The following is an 18512-nucleotide window of genomic DNA, read 5'->3' as shown; positions in this document are numbered from 1 at the left end:
ACGGTAAGCTTTTAACGGCAGCGCTGCTAGCATCATCCACCGTCGACAGTGCCACCACCACCTATGGCACCTCCACCACCACCAGCACCGCCGACGACGACGATAACCACCGGAACGAAGAGTCTGGTGGCAGAGAGGCTGTTCCTCGCGCAGTCTCCCGTGCGCGTAGGCCCCCAATACACCGACACTGCTCCTCTGACCCTTCAAGGTAAACCATATAATCTCTTTTGCCTTCTAATTGACCCGGTGCTGACAAGTGATGGCGATGTCGTTGCGATTTTCACCATGAGCAGTGACCATGTGTAGTTGGATGAGCGTGCAATATTAAATATATATATATGTTTGTTAAATTGAAAAGAAAAGTTCATAAAAATTCGCAACGATGTACCATCGCATATTCGTTCGCAATGGGTCCGAATAATCGAACGCTTTGTCATTTTTCATCGATCTCTGTGGAATATCCGAGCTTCCTTCTCGTCCATGGTTTGAGACATATATATATATATTGAGGAATAAAAAATGAATAGAGAAAATAGTAAGGAGAAGGATGGAAGAGGCTGTGATTTCGACAGAGAATTTAATTGGTTTAAAATAGAGCAAGAGTTTTAAAGCGGAAGAAGACCCGCCAAGAAAGAGGGACTCGTCATCGCATCGCAATCGATTCCGTTGTGTCGTGTGCTCTTGACGATTGAAACGCGTTTGGATTCATCGTTAACGCGTACGTTGCCAAAATCGGGCAGCTTTCGAGCAACAAACCGCCCGTTTGGCAGACGTCCACGAAGAACAGACCGTGTGGCCGATCGCCTCGAATTTGATCGCTTGTAACAGGCAATGGAAACGGAAGGTCGCGAGACATACGCGTATTTTGATTAACCTATTAAGGATCAAGCAGTGAAATAAATGCGTAAATGTTGCATAAACGCAATGTTAATTATAGAATCGAATGTACTAATAATTAATATATTGTTTTATCGAGATAATGGATATGGAATGTCCTTTTTCAAATAAGATTTCATGTATTCTTACTTTTCTTTTTACATCGTATATTTAAAATAATTTCTACATGCTTCTATACATTTTTCTCAATGATTAATTAGTTGTTACTTCAAATAAGAATTTAAAAATTTGAATGCTATTCTTAAAATTTCTTTTAAAATGATTAATATTTGTGATGTTCTCCTTTAAATTTTTATTTTCTTTGAAATATTTTTTCATAAGGAAAATCTAAATTTATATGATTAAACTTGTACATTTATATTGGTAAAGAAAAATAATTAATTATTTTTTTAAATAAAAAACGAATAATGATGAAAAAAATGAAACAATTTCATAAATGTCAAAAAATAGAATTCAATAATGTAAAAAGATTGGAAGAGAGATTGCAAATCGAATTTAGAAATAATAAATAAATAGTAAATTAATTCAACTGGTTGGTCTTTAATGGGTTAATAAATTCGCTAAAGCTCGAGGAAGACCGATGAAGGTGCTTTCTCGAGGTGGTATCGAGAGCCGTCTACCACGGTGAAACTTCTCCGAACTATTTATAAAGCAATACAGCCTCATGGTAGGACGCAGTTGCCTATCATGGTCGTCTCGCGTGCAAAGCAAACTGACCGGAACTTTCGCCCGCTTTCTCACCCTCGATAGCACCATCGTCTAACTACACAAGAAGAGTAAATTATCTTCGTTTCCTACGTTAGAGGATTCTTGCTGAATAACGTTCTTGCCTGGATGTCATTGACATCAGTTTTTCTTAACTTCTAGTGTTAAGAATATATGAATGTGTGTACGTGATGGAATGTTGGAAGTAGGAGAAGAAATATACCTCCTTTCATAAGTATTGAGATATTTATGAACGAATGAGATAAACCTGCAAAATCAAATAAAATAATAAAGAATTTGCATGCACTATAAATTATAAATTTGTATGTAATTAAAAACTTTTCAAGTAAAAAAATATCAAAATAATTATTTTTACATCAATAAGTCAAATATTGCAAATTTTGAAAAAATAAATTGTACTATTACTGTGACAAATGAATAATATGTATTAATTATATTCTAAATTTTTTCAATAAATAATCTCCTGTAATCTGAGATCAATTATATCATTTTGTATAAAAATTCGCAAATATAAAATTCTTAATACTTATAACAGGAAATATAAATATATGTTGATTAAAAAACAATTGTTTTTGGCTAGGAAGTATATTTCTAAAAGCAGAAAAAGTAAGTGTTTAATAAACTATTTAGTAAACGCAAAAAGATGAATCAAAAATTATATGTTATGCATAGATTTATTACTATTAATTAAAAATTAGATTTCTGAAATTGGGTATTATCCAAAGATTCATTATTGCACTTAATAAAAATTTCTTAAAAGCTTGAAACTTCAGAAGTAAAATTGATCCAAAAATTGTAATTCTTTATTATTACTATTATTACCTTTAATTCTCATAATTTTAAAATCTAAAAACTTAAAGATTCAAATGAGGTTACTGAATCTCTCACTTTTTTTTTAAAATATATACATTTTAAATATAGAAACATTTAAAACTATATTAAAGTTGATATTTTTCAATATTAAAAATATTTAAATGATCTGAAAAAAGAAATTAATATTCAATTATTGCAAAATTATCTCACTTGAAGTCCTAATGATTAACAATTTATTTTATATCCTTTTATTATTATGATTTACAATTATTCATAATTATTTACAATTATAGTCTACGATAATATACCTAACTATTTTTACTTTCATGAAGTTTATAAATAGTTTGTCACAAAAGCGCAGAAAGTATAGAAACTCGTTCGTTTCTCAAAATAATCTTTATGATCACGTTGTACGAATGTTTGTCGCTCTTTCCCTACCCTTTTCTTGCTATTCTAAGGCATTAACACGAATAACTTTGCCGAGTGACCAAAATGTTACCGAACGATTGGAATAATGCCGGAGAGACATTTATAATATAACACACGCGGATTTATAGATTTTGCGTTGATCTTTTACGTGAAAGAAGTGAATGAGTAAACGTGTATTACGCAATACTCGCGGAAACATTTATTATGGTATAGCAACAACTGGAGGATGTTTGTTTAACTCGAGTTCTAAAAAGATTCGCAGTTGATGATACCAGAATAAATGAAGACTAAAACACTTTCATTTCAATCGATTTTTTTATTCTACATATGTATGATTTAAGAGATGATGTATATAATAGATAATCGAATATAATTTGTATTAATGTGTACAAATTTTGTATACAAATATAATATTAAAAATATAATAATATTTTTTGTAAAAGTTTTACTTTAAATATATTTTTAATAATATTCTAATTCAAATTTCAAGTAATAATGAAAATTTTATAATAATGTATGTTGTTTTAGTTTATATATATATATATTCATTTTTCTATTTATAATTTTGAATAATTAGAGAAGAGAATTACCTCTGATGTATCATAACTTTAAATATTATATTTTGTATTTGTGCATTAATCAAACACATTGTTTTTGATATTTTGTTCTCTTACTATCTTATTTTCAGTATTATTTTTTATTAGATGACAAAATTGTTTTATAATTTTGATTTATTTTCCAATGTTTAATCTAGAAAAATAATTCATTACGTTTGATGGTCATCTATTTTCAGTATCTATAACTAGAAATTCAGTATCTGTAACTAGAAATTCTCGACGATAAAAAATAATTATTTTCTAAATTGTTTATTTCCTAAATTTCTTTTTATTTTATTCACTGTTAACGTATTAATGTTAATAAATATTAACCAATTATAATATATATTTTAATATATACATTGTATAAAAATGATTAAAGTTAGAATACTTACATCATGAAAATAATTGAATACTAACATTGTTTTATCAAAGGGATTTGTGGATTTTTAATAATTTCAAACAAAAATCTGTGAATTAATTAATTTCACTTAGTTTCATCATTAATTCTAATATTAAATTGAACATTATTGGTATTATATCAAACTATTCTATGCATCAGGAAACGAAACTATCGAATTATCGAAATAAAACTATCGAAATAAAATTATCGAAATATCGAAATCGACATCTGAATAATTTGCGAGTCACGATTTCGAGTATCGATATATCGTATCGAGAGCATGGCGCGTAAAGCATAGAATCACAGCGAAGACTTCCTAATTTCCGTATACGCGAAAACAGGTCAAAGTTATTTTCGCGCGAGGCTTGCCTCCGAAACAGCCGCCAACCTTCTCTGCGATCGAGAAATACACTGGCTAGACCTAGAGTTGGTCATTTAACATTCTGGACCCAGACGCGATCATATTCAGTTGTTTCGCGGAAACGCAAGATCAGAAATCTCGAAAATGCGCCGGATATTGTTAAATCGCGTAGAATGAATGTGGTCATCGGCTGAAAGTGGCTCAATGTCGTGGTTAAATAAAAACTGAAACAAAAAGTAAAAAATTCTCTTTTTTTCTTAATTTCAAAGCGATTAAATTTATAAATTAAATTTCTATTAATAAATGTGAAATGAAAAATAAAAAGTGATATTTTTTCCATAACAAATCGAAAAAAAGATTATTTCTTCATATTTATTATTTTTTTTATTTATTTTTACATTTTAATATAATCTTATGATATATAGCTCGCTATAGAATAATGTTTGATTTCGGTTCCAGGCGGCCAGTTGAAGATCCGGAGGATCAAAATGTCAGAGGCGGAAGGTGAGGTCTTCTTTGTGACGAGCTGGTGTCACGATATTCTTTGAATATTTCTGGCCTAGAATTATTCGAATATCGTATGATAGAATAATGAACGATACGTCGACAAGAACTCAGGGAAAAATGTACGATAATCGTGGCTACTGAACGAATCTGAAAAGGCATTCAAATGATTCCTTTCTTTTTCAAATATATAACATAATTAACGAAACACTATCTCTTATTTTCTTTCATTTCTCAATTCTGATTCTGATTACTTTTTACTTTATCACAATTGAAAGATGCTCTTTGCACGTTATCTCTTTACTAAAATAAAGCATTAAAAAAAAAAACAAAATTAAAATGGAATAAAATGCGTACATCTTCCTGCGATGTAACCATTGCTGCTATGTCACAAATGTATGATATAAAGAAAATGAAAATATTATTGATAATATTATTGATAATTTATACCGATATTAAAAAGAATTAATCAATAAACAAGAAAGTTAATTAATTATTGGCATTTATTATCTAAATGCTTACATTTTGTCAAACATCATTTAAGTAATATTACTTGGTAATTAATTAATGTTAGAATTATCAAACTTGTCAAAATGAAAATTTATAATTATTGAAAATATGCTAATTTTGGAAATCAAATTTATTAATGTTTTCATTAATTTCATAAATTTCATAATTTATTTTTATTGAAACTCAATTAAAAAGAAACAATTAAATTAGGCTAAATAATCTAATTTGATTTCCAGTATTTTGATATATATCAAAAATGATAGTTCTAATGTTAATTAATATATTTAATAGGATAACGAAATTCAAAAAATATTTGCTACTGCTAATATTTCTCATGAATGGATGACCAATTTGACCAAAGTGTTTATTAATATTTAATTTTTGAATTTCTATTCTTTCTTTTTAATAAATAATAAATATATTTATTTTCATGAGAAATTAATAATATGATGACTCTACTTAATCATTTATATCCACTTATAAATTAAAACATTTTTAATCAAAGTTCTTAAAAAATTTCATTTACATCCTTTTGGAATTATTATTTTTGTATTATTGACAAAGAAATTTCACTTTATAATGAATCACACTGACAGAATATTTAATTCTATGTTCATTTCTGATACTTCCACTTTAATATCTGTGAAATTTTTTCAGATATTCAATCTGTCGTGGAGAACCATGATTTCCAGAGTATCATAGAGGGAGAAAACAGAAGATCCAACTCTGTACATTATTTAAACACTCATGAGAATATTCCAAAAGAAACTGTAAAAGAATATCCGGAAGAGGCTAAGGAAGAACTATACCAAGAGAAAAAGGAAAAAGAAATATTCGTGGAGAACGAGAGGAAATCGAACGAAACGGAGAAGAAAGAGGGCACCCAAGCAGGTTCGTGACGCATAGTAATTCAAGGATAGATGGATCACCTGTTTCGAATCGAATGTATTTAGCTCAACATTCCGCGTCGTTAATTGAGTGTAAATTGAAATGCAAAGTGATTTGAAGAAGAATCATTATATCTTCTATTTAATTTAGTCCATTGTTATTTAGGATTAAATTGCGGATTTAATTTCATTAATTTCATTCATTTTAATTCTTTTTTTCTCTCGATGATTGTTATCAATGATTGTGACACAGAGACTGTTAAAAATGACTGACAATTTAATATAGTAATTATTATAATATAAAGTCTACTGAAATCTAGAATGGATAAATTTATAATGATTACCGAATACACATTTCAAAAGATATTTTTAATGAATCGAAAATAATTTCATTAACAAGGAATTAAGAAGCTGGACCAATTCCATCAACATTATGTATAAAATCTATCATTATATAATAACGAAGAGGTTGATCCATCTGGCTCCTTATCAAAAAAGTTAAACCACCAAAAAACAAAAATTTAACTCCTTATACACAAATATCGATCATCTATTATTATCGACCTATATGAATGATGACAACTAGAGAAACTAGAGAATATTTTAAAAAATATTTTGAAATTATAAGATAACGAAATATGCTGGATAGTATTCAGTTTGAATTAGCCGGCCCCGTCCGGTACCGATCTCTTGTCTCGCGGCTTCGTTCACGATTCGTCAAGCCTCTCTCTTCTGGTGGGTAGCCACGAGGCGTTGAACGAGCGACCGAAAATAAATCGCGGAGAATCCCGTGGCTTTTAAATAAAGCGAGCGCGACTGCCGGTCAAGCCAAGCGGCTCCTCCTCGCGAAAACGCGTTTCAGGCGTTCCACGTTTCTTCTCTCTTCTCTTGCCATGTCTCGAACCAACACATGATTATATTTTACTCTTCATGCATACAACTTTTAACTTCTTACCTCACTGTAAAGAAATTGAAACAAAAAAAAACGATAAAAGAAAACAAAAAACACAAAGACAAAAAAACGATAGGAAAAAAAAAAACGAATCGACAAACAAGAAAAAATAAACTTCCTCTCGTGTGTACCTCATGTGCTGTCTCACAAGTTCTTCAGCTCGTCTGTTGGGTTCAACCCTTGCTTCGTGTCGTTTCTTTTTCAGCGGGTTCGAGCACGGGAACCGTGGACGACAACGACAAAGGCGTCTCGAGACTCGAAGAGAACGCGACGAGAAAAGAAGAAGCCACGAATACGTCGACCACGACAGGTACCACCATCGATGGACGAAACGCGCCAGTCGGTGAGTGGAATTCATTACCGCATCTGGTAGATCGTCTACGCGCGGCGCTCGAGCTTTCCCTAGGGAGTCGTCGCGACGATGAGCCGCCAGCTGTGCTCGAGGACTCCGGCGTCGATTCTGAGGAGGACTTCCGGATGCGCAATTCGATGGAACAAGCGTTGGGCAACTGCAAAGAGCCGGAATTAAAAAAGGATCTCAAGTTTTTGGAGGATCTATTGTTATCGGACATACAAACTGCTCTGTCGCGTCTTCGCGAGACTTTGGAGAAGATTGATGTGGCTGCGCTAGCTAAACACGGTGCTGCTTCCGATCCTACAAGTAAATTACAATTGTTAAGATTGGTATCGAGTTTATTGTCCAGACTACAAGTGCCTGAGGAAAAAACTAAAGAGAAAATACCATCGGTATTACCATCGACATCCTCGAGCAGAAGACGAAGAGGAACCAGACATACTATAGGTGTTTCCAGGGAAGAATTGGCTAAAGCTAGAAAGTGGTTAGAGGAAGAAAAGAATATCTTACCTTTGGATATTACGCTGGTTACTAAGGAGCAGAAAGATCCGAATGTGTCTGGAAATGGAGTTAATGTGATTAACATAATAGATAAGAAACCAGAAGAGATTCGTGACAAATGCACAAAGGATGCGATCAATCAACGTCAATTGTTAGAGGATAAAAATAAGGAGATCAGAGACAATTGTGTGTTTCGAGGAATACAACAAATGGATATTGCAGATAGTAAGAGTAATAGAGATTTAAATATGTATCAGACTCAATATCGAGTTAATAATTATCAAGAAAAAGAAAATAACGAAAATAATATTGTTGAAGATAGTGAGGAAAGAAGTCGTGTAAGTAAATTAGCGTCTATACTCAAACAACGTGCTGAATTATCGGCTTCAGGGAATGGAAAATACGGTGGTGCTAACAAGTTCAGTGCAAAGAAGTCAAAAATCAAACGTGCAAATACTATTGATATTCCTAGTTACTTGAAGCTTCAAGCGGAAAGTCTTGGTCACGAGACTGCAGGTTGTGTTTCTTTGAGGAAACCAATTAATGTTGGAGACAAGACAACTTTCAACTCGGTCAATGTTATCGTGCCCACATTTCAACCTAAAACGGAAAATGATAGAAAATTTTTGGCCCTGATTAATAAGAATAACGAAGTACCATCAGTTTCCTCAGTAGTTCCATTTAAAACCATTGGACAAACTATGGATATGTCATCATTGACTAATGAAAATTGGAACAGTAGATTCTCTAATATCAAGACTGCCTTCGATAAATCATCTGCAACAGATGAAAGAGAAATTAAACCGTCTTTAAAATTTCGTGCAAATAAAATGTTCCCAAATTCACCTCAAACACAAATTTATTCTAATACTAATCCAAATTATGGTCCTCGAATGACGAAGATGGACACAACTACGGGTTTCAGACACGCGCCATCTTCTCCTTTTCGTAAAATAGAAAAATCAGGATCTCCGTCAAATGTTCCATTATCGTATCACTGGCCGAAAAATGTTCCAATGCCGACAAGCACGTTGAAAGAAAAGGCTAGAATGATGTTTGATCGAGAAACCACACAGCCATCTTCAAAACCCTCCAGAAACTATCCGGAAAAATCTAGTTTTGTTCGATCTCCATGGATCGAACATGAAAAGAACGAAAGCAAATCCAATGGCACGGTCACAGAAAATGGTAAATTGGATTATCGATCATTTTGCAAGCAATTCGCTCCATTCGTTGGCAAAACTTTTTCCATGGAATCAAAGAAACTGGAAGAACAACATCAACAAGAATTGATTCAACGGGACAGACTTCCTGGAATAGTGGATGGTAAGATTTCCTTTAAAGTGGTACCAGATAAACGTGTTCAAACCTATCAATATCCTTCGATGGAACGTCGAGTATCCAAGGAGAAGCTTGAAATCATAAAAAGTGGAAAAGAACATGAATATGATGAAGATAGTTTTACTGATGCCATTCTAAGAGATAGTTCATCTGTGGCTGTTCAAACTGGAATCGACGAAGATTATCAAAATGAAGAGAGATCGTTCAGAGTAGCACCTAGAATCTCAAAAAATCAGAATTTAATTTGCAACAATGTTGCTGTGCAAACTTCCAGCGAATTGAATAAACCAGTAATATCAGTAAATGATATAGATAGTGGAAAACAGTGGACACCTTTATGTTATGAACAATCTGATTCTAATCAGACATCTGAAGATCGTCAGAGATTCATTTTGGATCATAACCAAAATTACCACACTGTATCCAATGATTCTGAGTTCAATAGTCCTGTAATGATTCCTGATCATGTTATTAATGAACGGGGTTTTAAGGAGATTGTGCCTTTTTTGGGAACTCAAAATTACCAGAAATCAATTGAAAATCCGGTGAAGAATTATCAGACTGAAAATACGGATAATCAAGATTATTCTTCTTCTCTTATTTCTCCTATTTTGTCTAATTTGTCTGATTACAATCAATCGGATGAAATATTAAATGCACGAGAAGAATGCGAAAATCATCAGAAAACATCAGATTGGCCTGTAGAAAGTTCTGATTTCCCAAATGATCAAAATATTCAAAATCAGGATATCAGTCCGGAAATTGGAGTGGTTACAAGATATACATGTGCTATTGGAACGGTAGCATCGTCGGTAGATAGTCCTGAACCTCGATCAGAAGAAATAGCAGTGGATTCTAGAACATCTTCATCTCCATCACCTTCACAATGGTCATGGACCAGATCCAGACCACCAACTAACGAGACTATTGCCTCAGAAGATGAAATCCGTCGACATAACTTATTGCAACAGAGTTTAGTTCGTCGTCTGCAAAATGAAATCACTTCTCTAAATGATCAGCCTCAAATTTCTAATTTTGGACAACATTTGACTATTAATCAAAAAAGTCAATCTCCTAACTTAGTTCAGAGTTATCAGCAAAAGTTTTCCAATCAATCGAATTTTACGACAACTCACCAACAACAAAATCATAACCAACCTATAAATATATCTCAAAAGAATATTCCTCTTCAACAATCTAATTTTAATAAATCCATACATACCATTCATCAAGAACAGACTTTCAATCAATCTGTAAACTTTGATCGATCCTCAGACTCTCAAAAATCAAATCGATTCATCAAATATCTAACACCTGTTTCTCAAAAGAAACCAGAGACATCTCGAGTACATTCACCAAGTCCAATGATTGCGAATAGAGTGGGTGCTCTCAGGGAAGCCTACGAACAGACGCCGAACTCTCAAACAAAATCAATTCATAAAGAACGTTCACCTGTTCCAAATGGAATGGCTCCAAATGATTCTAGTGACGAATATTTAGTATCCTGTGCAACGAAACCTTCTAGATCCATAGTATTATCGAAATCAGAATCCTGGCATCAGTTGGCTATTTCTAATCGTTATCCTCGAACTTCTCGTGTAAATACACCAGTATCACTGTCGTCGTTTCCGAAACCACCAAAGCCAAGATCACCATCTTCTCAAAAATTGAGATCTAAACAATTTGAAGCGTCCTCTATGGCAGATAGCGTGAAGAAAATGGAGGATAAGATTAGACAATACTTCGATCAGCCAAGTGACATTGTTGAAACAAAGGATTCTATGAAACATAGAAGATCTCCTAGGTTTGCATCTAAAGGAATGCTTGAATTATCTCGTAGTCGTACTATGCCTGGTTTGTCCGAAGAAAAATTACATGTTTTAATACCAACACCTCAACAAATGCCATTATTGAATGTGAATACTGCAGACGTTGACAAAGTATTCGACGATTTATTCGAAGAAGCCACGAGGACTGATAATCAGTAATTATTGATATACTATACTGATTTGAATCATTGTATTCTTCGTTTATATAACATGGCTTGTATTCGAGAAATACAAGTTAGGATTTTTCTATGGTGAGATCTATTTTTTGGCCTAGCTAGAAGAACTGTTGTATCCCAAGGATTCTTGCTGTCGATAATTGTAATTGTCCTTCAATTCCAGAAGAGGTCTCTAGTATCGTGTTTAATCGAAACATTTTATCGATATAAACAATTAGTTCGATTTACTTGTGACGCTATGGAGTATCTTTTAAAAATTAACAAACAGAAAAAGACATTTATAAAAATGATATTATTACATTAATTTAGTAGAGATCAATTAATTAACAGCGTTGTGTCATAGAGAAGACAGTGAAACTTTGAAAATATCAAAAAAAAGTGAAGTGAAAACAAAAAAAAAGTAATCTTAATAAATAGAAATAAAAAGAATAAAAAATTCAGAGTAATTACACAATGAAATAGAAAAGAAGCTCAAAACAGTGGATCTATGTGGATTTCGACAAAGAGGATCAACTAATACTAAAAGTTATTCGTTGAGGAGACAAAACTGAATACTAAACTGATTATTGCTCGTGTATCAAGCGTTCTCTCACGGAGAAAGTTTCTTGTTTCATGCCGAAGAAACACCCTGCGTATGCTTTTCACTCTTGTTTGTTTTATATTTCTTTTTTTCTTTTCTTCTCTTTTTTTATTCTTTTTTTAATAAGCTTCGAGTCGCGCTCTATGCGCGAACACGTTTTGTGGACGGACATTCAGAGTCGCTAGAAGGTCGTGCCAAAGCCCGAATAAAGCAGTGAGTCACAGCCCTTCTTTGTTGATCCTTTTTTGACGCGCAGTAGCGTGTAGCTTGCACCAGCCGAAATGTGCACGAAGTTTGAAGAGTAGCATATATTAGTATTATATTATATATCTAGATACTATAAAATACAGTGGAGGACGCTATCTGAATATTTTAATTCAATTTTACTTTGAAGAATTTTTGTTTTTTCTATTTACTTTCTTCGTTGAATTATTAAATCAAAATAATAACCAATCAGTATCATCAAATTACTATTTCAATCGTTGTAATAAATTAATTTATTAATGATTGATAAATTAATACATGAATCATTAAAGAATAATAGATCAAAATTTTGATTAAATTTTTTTATTGACTTTTTTTAGTTTTTTTTTTCTAATAAATTTTTCTATAAAGTTTTTTTATTATATCTTTTTTTACAAAATTTTTTTTTAAATCATGTTTGTTTAGAAAAGATAGTTAAAATGATACATCTTGAAGTTTTTAACAAAAAATTTATTTTCTTTTAAATTTATTTAATATATTACAGGTAATTTATACAAATTATTATATGCAATTTATTTAATTTATACACTTATTAAATAATTAGTATTAATATTATAAAAATTTAATTTCAGAAATTTAGATAACGTCCTCTCACCAAACAGGCGACAACACACATAATTTGAAATTGTTTGAAACTAACGAATCTAATTATAATATAATAAGAAAAAACGCATCAAAATTTATTCAAAAGGATCAAATACTTAATTTCATGAATTAAAAAAAACAAAGGTTTGATAATCTTTAATTAGCATAATAGTTTTATTTTATACTCAATGCTTGGATACTTGGCAAAAATGAATAATATAATATGTACTGATAATATATTGATTGTTATCTCTCCAATCCAAAAAATGGAGGAGAATATATTCATATATACTAGCCATATGATTGAAATTCATTTTATTAACAACTCACTCGCTCATTTTTTTCTTTTATTAATCATATCATAAAAATTATTTTTACACAAATTACAAAAATAAAAGCACAAATTATTTACAAAGATCACAATTTCATTAATTTAAACATAAAATATGAAACAAAAAGAATTGAAAGACTTATTTAAAAATCATATAATAATTAAATATTAATAATATTAACAATATTAACAATATTAATTAAAAGTTATCAAATAAAAATATTAAAATTTTCAGGAAAAAAGCTCTCTTACTGTATTTTTTATCAGGAACTTATGATAAACAGCGAATGGCTCTTCGATTGACGTAGAAGCAATTCGTCCTCTATCGATATAAAAATAGCGCGCCTTATACTGTACTACACGTGCATTTATTTGGAGATTATAAACACAGAAGAAGAAAGAAAATCAAGAGATGCGCCAGCCAAGTTTCCAAGTTTTATTTGCAAAATCAATGAAGAATTATTTCTGATAACTTAATTTTCACACTTTTGCGTTTCATCGAGAAAATACCATTGTATTTATACGAATCTCTACTTTCGTGTGTTTAATACATATGCATACACATACATAAATATAAATATTTATGTGAACGCGTAAAACGCACGAATTAAACTTATTGCACTTTATCTAAAAGTTTTATTGCTAACGTTTCTCACATGAACATAGAAAACACACAGTTTAAATTAGGAATTTTTTAGTTTTAAAATCTAGCTCCACGTGTTTCTTGCTATTGGAGCGATTTCGTCATCGCCTCGTTGCGACTCGAATCACAAAATCAAAAATGAAAAACAATTTTTGAAATAATGATGTATTATAACAATATATTGTTATTTATTGGTTATATTGATTTGAAAAAAAAAGAAAACCTCTGATCGAGAAATGGCGACGAGGTTGAGAAACGAAAATTTTTTCTTAATTTTTGAATTTTTTTGTTGAACTTTGCCAAATCCTTCTAATAATTCTCACATGCGCAAAGATTTTTATTGACAAATTTTTAATTAGATATAGACAATTAACATTGATAAAATGAGTTTCAATTAAGTTTTACAACAATGGTAATGTTTTCTTGATTTAAATAATTTTATTCGTTTTTCAGCTCGCAAGAAGCCGCTATCACCGTTTGCCAAGTTTCGTGAACTCGACAGACAAAATAGCGCCGCTTCGTCACCTAGGTAATTGAATACTATTTACAAGCGTTGTTTATTTATACAATAGGTATTTTCGCTTTTATTATTGATGAAAGAATCGATATTATTAGACAACGAAAAAGTTTTTTCTATCTCTTCTTTATTAAAGCGGTATTAAAAAAAACATAACTATTTTAATAGTATTATATCAAATATATTTTTTAATAAATCATTTTTTAAATAATAAGAAAAGCATTACTATTAAAATAATTAATGATATTTATTAGTACTAAAGTTTTTTATTAATACTAAAATTTAAAAATATTAAAATTATTAAAATTTAAAGTTTAAATTAAAATAATAATTACATTATTTAAATTAACTATCAAATTAACTATCAAATAATACTATTAAACTACAATATATAACATTTATATATGTTAGAGAAAAGGATCTTTTTTTTTTCTAAATTGTAAAATAAATGTTCTTTTCTAAAAGTCTAAAAAAAAATACATCTTATTGTTTAGCATAATCTTCTTAACGAAAGGCATCTTTTTATTTCCTTCTAAGAATGCTATGCTATTCATTTAGGCAATATAATGATAGACCATTTGTTAGAGCGTTTTCAAGTTTTATTTCATTTTAACATTTCATTTTAACTTTAATAATTGATAGTTAAAAAGACTTACCAATTCTGTTTATGATTAGATTATCCTCAATCCTCATTATCCACTTATACTCATCATAAAGATATTTCTTAGATTTTATTTCTATTATAAATGGTTCAAACAAACAGTAACGATTATTTGCCTTCGATATTTATTCTATATTTTTCTATAATCGCTATTATTAATATATACAAATATTAATATTATAAATATCATAAATATTATATTTTCCAATAATTTTAATAATAAATTTTATATTTTTAAGCACTTTTGATCTCTTTGAAATTGATGAATTTTTCTTCTATATTTCTTCTATATTTAGTCCTGTAAAGTCACCGGCAACAGAGTTTCGATTCAAGTTTACCGAACCAACAGTGCGGGACAACGCGGTACAAATAAAAGAGCGGCTACTGGCGTGGTGCCGTTCCAAAACCAAAGAATACGAGGTAAATTCGTTTTGCAAATGGAACTTTTCGAGTTCACACACTCGTATGTATGTTATTTACAGAAAAAAGCAGTTCTGAAAGAAAAGAAAGAAATAATTATACATTAGCATCAAAATTGTGCATCAATTACGGTATGATTATATTTTTTATTGCAGAATGTACAATTAGATAATTTCTCGACGAGCTGGAACAACGGATTGGCGTTTTGCGCTCTGCTTCATCACTTCAGACCAGACGCTTTCGACTTTTACTCGCTACAACCGGAGAATCGTAGAATGAATTTTGAGTTGGCGTTTAAAAAAGCCGAGTAAGCTTATATAAAAAATATTTTCTTATAATATATATATTTCTTCATTTTTTTTTTCAAAGCATTTCTTAAACATTCTCTTTTTTATATATATATATATAATTTTCAAAAGCATTTTTTTTTATAAATCTATAATATAGAATATAATAAAAAAGATATGATAAATCTCTAATTAAAATAATTAGGGAAAATATATGAGAAGAAAAGAAAGGATTACTATTAGATAAATAATTATTTTGAATAATTAATTATGAATATTATAATACAATTTAAGCTTAAATTTTATTTCTCAAAAAATCCTGAAAATTTTCTTTAAAATCCTTTTAATTTATAATTATTTAATAAAATTTTTATTTTTAAAATTGAATAATTGAAAATTTTTTCATAGTGAACTCGCCGGGATCGCACCATTACTTGATGTTGAAGATATGGTAATGATGCGTCGACCAGATTGGAAGTGCGTCTTTACCTATGTGCAATCTATTTATCGCCGCTTTAAAGACGAAGATTAAGAATTGATTTTAACGCTTTTTAATAGCGTTTTCACAATGCACACCTGATTTTCAACCGCCTTACGATTCGTGGAGTCGATCTGCTATTCTTTTGAATAGATATTATCAAAAAATCATATTCTTCAAACATGAGAAGAAAATAAATTTGAAGTAAAATTCTAGAACAAAGAATAATGAAGAAATATTAAATAAAAAAGTATACTTTTGTGCATCTCATATTCAGTAATACGTTCAGTAAATTTTTATGCACGATTTTTATGCCTTCTGATGATAATTCTTAATTATTTTCATTAAAAAATGTGATGCAAATAAAACAGCTTTCTTGAATATATATATATAATATTGTATCTGATGCGTTGTTGTGAACAAATCATCACTTATTATCAAAATGAAATTTATATTGATATTTTGAATGAAATTTAAAATCTTTTACGCCAAAGATTTGTTAAATAAACATGTGATGCTAAGTTCGATTAATATCATTATTTCTTGTTAACAATAAAGTAATATAAATTATAAATTTTTTAATTAGAAGGTACAAAAAAAAATAATTTCAAAGAATATTAAAAAACTAGTTTATTAATTATAATCAAAAATATATTTATATTATATTAGATAGTATTCTGAGTAAATACAACTTTTCGCAGTCATAGTCTTAATTAATTCAGTACATACATACAAATAATCATGAACAATTAAAAAGAAATAATTACATAAAAAAAAATCTTATATTTCTAGCTTATAAAAGCTTTATTTGAATTTAATTCAGATTATGCAATCTATTAATATTTATTATTAATAAATCTATATATCATCCATTATATTTGGCCTCAAATCAAAAAACATTTAATGTTTAAAGAATCAAGATGTTAAGGCATTAATTAGTATTTGATTGCATAATATTAAATTAAATCGTATCTTCTAGGGAATTATTTATATCATTTCTATCTTCTCCAATCATTTCCTATAAAATAAATTGTATTTAATTATACATTGGTTATAAAAATATTTTAAATATTATAAAAGAATGCTTATGATTATACCTGTAAAACTTCAACCAGTGCTCTAGATTCATCTAACATTTCTTTATAAATACGATTTTCTTCTTCTAATGTTTCAACACGTTCAGTCAATTCTTTGTTATCTTCTAAAGCATCTTCAAGCGCTATCCGTCGTCTTTCAGCTAATACTTCCCAATAATTTTCACTAGGACCAGCTAATGTAAATATGAAAAATTATCAAATTAACAATGGTATAAAATAATTTTTTTTTTATTTTTAACTTTTGTTTTTAACAAAAATATACCTTCAGATGTTAAATCTTCAACTTCAATTTTTATTTTTCCTCCTCTTGCAGTTTGTACAGCTTTATCTTTTAAAACTATTTTTTTACGTTTTGGCTTTTCATCAATTTTTGGTTTTTCTTTCACTTCACTAAATGAAATTTTTATTAATTTGAGTAATATATTTACATTTAAGTATGGAATATAAAAAAAATTATAAAATTTATTTACTTTTTTATTGTTTCCTTTGCTGGAAGAGCAGATCTAAGCATCCTCCTCCCACCACCAACTAAATTTTCTTTATCAGTTGCTGCTGGCTGCAAAACGTGCAAAGACTTTCTGACCTTATCCTGCTTCAATAAAGATAAAAATATATGATGTATGATAAAGCATTCACATGCATTGTGTTGCTTGAATCATATATTATATATTCATTAAGAATGAACATTATATGTTCATTAAGAATGAATGAATAATTAATAAAAAAAAAGATGATTTATTATATTAAAACAAAATAAACAAAAAAATCTTTATATATTTATATATTACATACAATTACATATATAATTTTAAGAATTTATTGATAAATTTAAAACGACAGTTAATTAACATTCAAAATTCGTAGAGAAATAAAAAATTTAACAAAACAAAATAATAGTTTTATAAATTAAAATATTTATTTTACTCCAAAACAATAAAATTTCAATATAATCAAATGCAAGCAATATTTTCATCTTTTATAAAAATTATTGTATTAAAATTTTCATTATTATACTAACCTCAGGAGTAACAGTTTTAGCGGTAGAAACCTTTGTACCAGGTTTCATGATAATAGCCGTTAAAAACGCGAGTCAATAAAATAATTCAGTTATTATTGTAACACTGAACGTATGTACAAAATATTAAAATGATACTTATATTTTCAGATTATAATTTTTAAAATAGATATAATTCAAATAAAAAATAACCTTCATCCTGCGTTTACAACTGTACAATAAACTTCAATATATATATAATGTACTATTTTCCCGCTTTAAAGCATTACTTCTGTCTCAAAAATGTTATTTTTATAACGCAATAATAATTTAAAATTAACGGATAATTTTTATGATAATTAATACAAATATATA

At 29.4% G+C, this 18512-nt stretch overlaps 2 protein-coding genes across 6 annotated transcripts in view; one reads left to right on the top strand and one right to left on the bottom strand.

The window, feature by feature from the left end:
* The window catches only part of LOC102678745, a 15754-nt gene extending 487 nt beyond the window's left edge, over positions 1-15267 (top strand). Inside the window, exons 2-8 of one of the 3 annotated variants that reach the window (XM_006609739.2) lie at positions 1-208; positions 4685-4729; positions 5897-6130; positions 7284-11355; positions 11444-12073; positions 14137-14212; positions 15158-15267. The exon at positions 1-208 is cut by the window's left edge and continues 1 nt beyond it. In XM_006609739.2, coding sequence (XP_006609802.1) covers positions 64-208; positions 4685-4729; positions 5897-6130; positions 7284-11263 — 4404 coding nt within the window. In that variant the 5' untranslated portion in view covers positions 1-63 and the 3' untranslated portion in view covers positions 11264-11355; positions 11444-12073; positions 14137-14212; positions 15158-15267. Of the gene's footprint in view, positions 209-4684; positions 4730-5896; positions 6131-7283; positions 12074-14136; positions 14213-15157 lie in introns of all 3 variants that reach the window. The other 2 variants (XM_006609740.2, XM_031515266.1) reach the window with 2 other exon arrangements.
* Positions 15268-16661: 1394 nt separating this feature from the next.
* Positions 16662-18449, bottom strand: LOC102678432 (geminin). 3 transcript variants are annotated; one of them, XM_006609737.2, is made up of 5 exons: positions 18162-18449; positions 17614-17732; positions 17406-17533; positions 17144-17316; positions 16662-17064 (listed from the first exon to the last, which is right to left on the bottom strand). In XM_006609737.2, exons 1-5 carry the CDS (start codon positions 18207-18209, stop codon positions 17008-17010), a joined length of 525 nt encoding a protein of 174 aa, XP_006609800.1. In that variant the 5' UTR covers positions 18210-18449; the 3' UTR covers positions 16662-17007. The 3 variants fall into 3 exon arrangements, with proteins under 3 accessions (XP_006609800.1, XP_006609801.1, XP_006609799.1); XM_006609738.2 differs by having other exon boundaries at positions 17614-17699; positions 18162-18396; XM_006609736.2 differs by having other exon boundaries at positions 17614-17735; positions 18162-18390.
* Positions 18450-18512: the final 63 nt, after the last annotated feature.

Source organism: Apis dorsata, unplaced genomic scaffold (assembly GCF_000469605.1).
Source record: "Apis dorsata unplaced genomic scaffold, Apis dorsata 1.3 scaffold_59, whole genome shotgun sequence".
NCBI lineage: Eukaryota > Metazoa > Arthropoda > Insecta > Hymenoptera > Apidae > Apis > Apis dorsata.
Note: the sequence above shows the minus strand (reverse complement) of the source record. Positions and strands in the feature narration are given on the sequence as shown.